Source organism: Pteropus vampyrus, unplaced genomic scaffold, assembly GCF_000151845.1.
Source record: "Pteropus vampyrus isolate Shadow unplaced genomic scaffold, Pvam_2.0 Scaffold237, whole genome shotgun sequence".
Lineage (NCBI taxonomy): Eukaryota > Metazoa > Chordata > Mammalia > Chiroptera > Pteropodidae > Pteropus > Pteropus vampyrus.
The window spans coordinates 802,851-806,123 of NW_011889018.1; the positions used below are offsets into that span (position 1 = coordinate 802,851).

The 3,273-nt window shown below is 44.5% G+C and overlaps 1 protein-coding gene and 1 pseudogene across 1 annotated transcript in view; both read right to left on the bottom strand.

Annotated features, from left to right (window-relative positions):
- Window positions 1-3,273, bottom strand: part of TARBP1 (TAR (HIV-1) RNA binding protein 1) — a gene marked incomplete at both ends in the record, with an annotated part of 60,335 nt that overhangs the window by 23,261 nt on the left and 33,801 nt on the right. Inside the window, 2 exons of the mRNA XM_023519777.1 lie at window positions 1,519-1,590; window positions 1,772-1,962. Coding sequence (XP_023375545.1) covers window positions 1,519-1,590; window positions 1,772-1,962 — 263 coding nt within the window. The remainder of the gene's footprint in view (window positions 1-1,518; window positions 1,591-1,771; window positions 1,963-3,273) is intronic.
- On the bottom strand, window positions 541-657 carry LOC111728918 (annotated as a pseudogene).

Here is a 3,273-nt window from a genome sequence, read left to right on the forward strand (position 1 = left end):
CATATCTGAGTCATCTAATAAACACAGGAATTTGACAGCACAAATTCTGACGTAGTGGTCCTCTCTTTTAGTACTAAAAAATGTAAAATGATGGAGTATGTTAATACATTGTCAAAACAGAAAAATACCACAAATATTAGTTTCAAAACACCTTAACAAACATTAAACTTCCTGGCCTTCTACAGTTAAGTGGGGCCACCCTTAATGACACGCTTTTTAATTCAGGACAGACCCCGTGAGCACAAATTCACCCAGACTCCTGGAAAACTAGGCATGCACGGCTGATCCTGGGTCAGTAACGTCTCAGCTGTGGACAAAACAGACCACATGTGGCTCAGGCAGCCATTCCCGAGGACAGGACCCAGACAGCTCCGTCTGCTCAGGGGCCAAGACTGGCACCCAGGCCTCGGCAGCTCTTCCTGCTTTGAGCACATGTCCCCTCCGTGGAGGGCCGACTCAGGAAGCGCCATGCGCATTATCAGTGCCCAGAGGTGGAAGGGTAAACTAAGTGACTTTTTCTTTTTTAATTATTATTATTTATGCCTACAGCACCTGGTCTTCCTAGGTGGTCTCCCATCCCAAGTACTAGCCAGGCCTGACCCTGCTTAGCTTCCGAGATCAGATGTCAGGCTCGTTCAGGGTGGCATAGCCGTAGACCATGGACGGTGGCTCCACTGGGCGCGGACCCAGGACCTTCTGCGTGTAAAGCAGACATGCTAACTACTACACTATGGAACCATGTCCAAGTGACGCTGTTAATGAATGTTTCCAGAGTTCATTATAACTGTGACAACGTAAATAACTGTCACTTTAACAACAAAACATCTGTCTAGTAGAAATCAAAGTCATTTTGGAACCATCAACTGAAGAATTTTACTTTTGTTGCTACACTAAACCAGCCAAGAAAAAGATTAAAACACGTATATATGTAATGAACAGTGGCACATAAAACATACCCATGATACTTAGTGAATATATCATTCATCTTCTTTATAAATACTTACACAGATTTTTTAAAACAATGTTTAAAAAACAGAACTATTAAAAAGCTATTTCATAAGCTCTAAAAAGCCTTAATTCAAAGATAAAAATAGTCTTATACCCTGGAAGTCAAAATTTTAGGGCCTGTTCAAAGAGTGATTTTTTTTTTGTGAGCACACTGACTTGGTAAATGATGAATTTTAGCTAAAAATGAACAAAATGTGTGTGCTCATGATCACCCCTCCACTCCCCCTGCCAAAAAAAAGAGGGACAGGAGTTTTATGTTCTCCCTAGTCATTTCCTTGTTTATGTTGGATTTGGCACTATAAAATTTTTAAAGTTCATCAAATTTTAGGAAATAGTGACAATCTGAAAAAAATTAGCAAGGGAATATAATTTCTAACCCACTTTTGAAGGCTCATTATCTTATAACATATCAGTAGTAAACACCCATTAAACAGACAGAATGTCTCTCATATAACGTTAAATCTTGAATATTCCACTAATGCCAAGTTGTAAAAAAGCCCCTCTACTTACTTTTTAATAACAACATTTGCTGCACAATCATGTCCAAGATTTTCTACGAAGGTCTGTACGTCCTGAATGAGTCTTTCCATAAAAAACATTTGACAAAGAACAACAGGTTTTAGACAGAAAAAAAGAACTAAAGCCCAAAATTTAAAGTTAATACTTTTATCTTCTTCTAACTGAAAGCTTCAAAATAAAAGACAGTTCTACACACACAGGTACGTAGAGATGTCACCAGAGTCTGAAATGACGGCATCTTTACCTTTGATCACGCCTAAACACAGTTCCGAATATGCAAGCCTCAAGGACAAGTTCGCTGTAATTTTTAGCGTTTGCCAAAGACCCTCGGGACACACTTGAAGCAGGAACAATCCAAGATTGGCAGCAGTAACTTATCAGCGTATTGAAGACACCAGTTTTTATAGCAGACATTTCAATCATCTGGTACATAATCTGGAATGAAATGGTTGTCACAACCTTTGACCAATTTAGCTTTTTCAAAAAAAAAAAACAAGTTGGTGTTGCTAAAAACTGTTCCATAAACAGCTTCAGATGATAATTTCAACATAACCACGAAGTCTAAAAAGTTAAAAATGCTTCATCGTTAGGATTCTGCAAAGTGATCAATAATCACAAAATGCAAAGTTTTCATTACTCAGCAACAGGAAAATCTTCCTGATGGTGACACGCGCCCAGAACTCTCCAAGAGAAACCGCTGCCCGAGAGGAACGAAGGGAAGATGGCGCCTCGCCCTGGCCACTGTTTCCTTCGCCCTGTCCCCGCCTCCTTCCCCAGTGGCCTCCCCTTCCCTGGGCGGCAGAGACCCCGGCCTCTGAGTGTGTGCAGGCGGCAGGACGGAGGGGCGCCCCCTCCAGACGAGGGCTCACGGGGACTCCTCGGCCTGCTCCGTCCCCGCGCACTGTGCTCCCCACTGTGGACCCCACTGTGGACCAGTGGTTATAGACGGAAGCGCCTCCAGAAGCCAGGACCCGTGCTCAGCTGACACGCAGAGTGCTTCTCACACAGGAACATCAACAGCACGAACGCAACGACGAATCCCCGACGTCACGCAGAAGGCGCAGGAATGGAACGGCCGTGGACCGCAGCAGAGGAGCGGCAGGCCCCCCGCCGGCCAGCTCCTACTCAGTGCCCGGTGACCGCTGCCCCTCAGGGTGACGGTGCTGCCCGGTGACCGCCGCCAGGCAGGGGTGACAGGTGACTGCCGTCAGGTAGCGATTACCATTGTTGCCAGATCATCCAATTTTCCAAGATTTTCATGCAAATTTTCCAATTCTTAAAAGCTGGCAACTAATTAAAACTTTGATATTACACGAACCAAGTACGACACGCTCGTCGTTCGCGGGCCACCTCCACTCTGACAGCTGAGATTTTCTCGTTCTTACCCGTGACACTGAAGGACGTTCAAAATATTTACTGACTGGATAAATAACAGCAGGCCTAATAAGTAGTTACGAACGTAACCCTCTTCTCCATGTGTCACAGGTCACGAGTTAAAAAGAAAACCTCTTTTCATCTGAGTAGTCAAACTCACAGAAACGAAGCGGAACAGTGGCTACCAGGGGCTGGGGGGGCACGTGAAGGGGTACAGCGTTTCAGTCCCCAAGATGACAGAGCTCTGGAGACGGGTCACAACAGCGACACACTCAGCGCCACTGAAGCGCGCACCTGGAACTGGTTACGATGGTAAGCTCTACGTTACGTGATTTTCACCCCGATTAAAAAAAAAGTTACCTCTTTTATTTT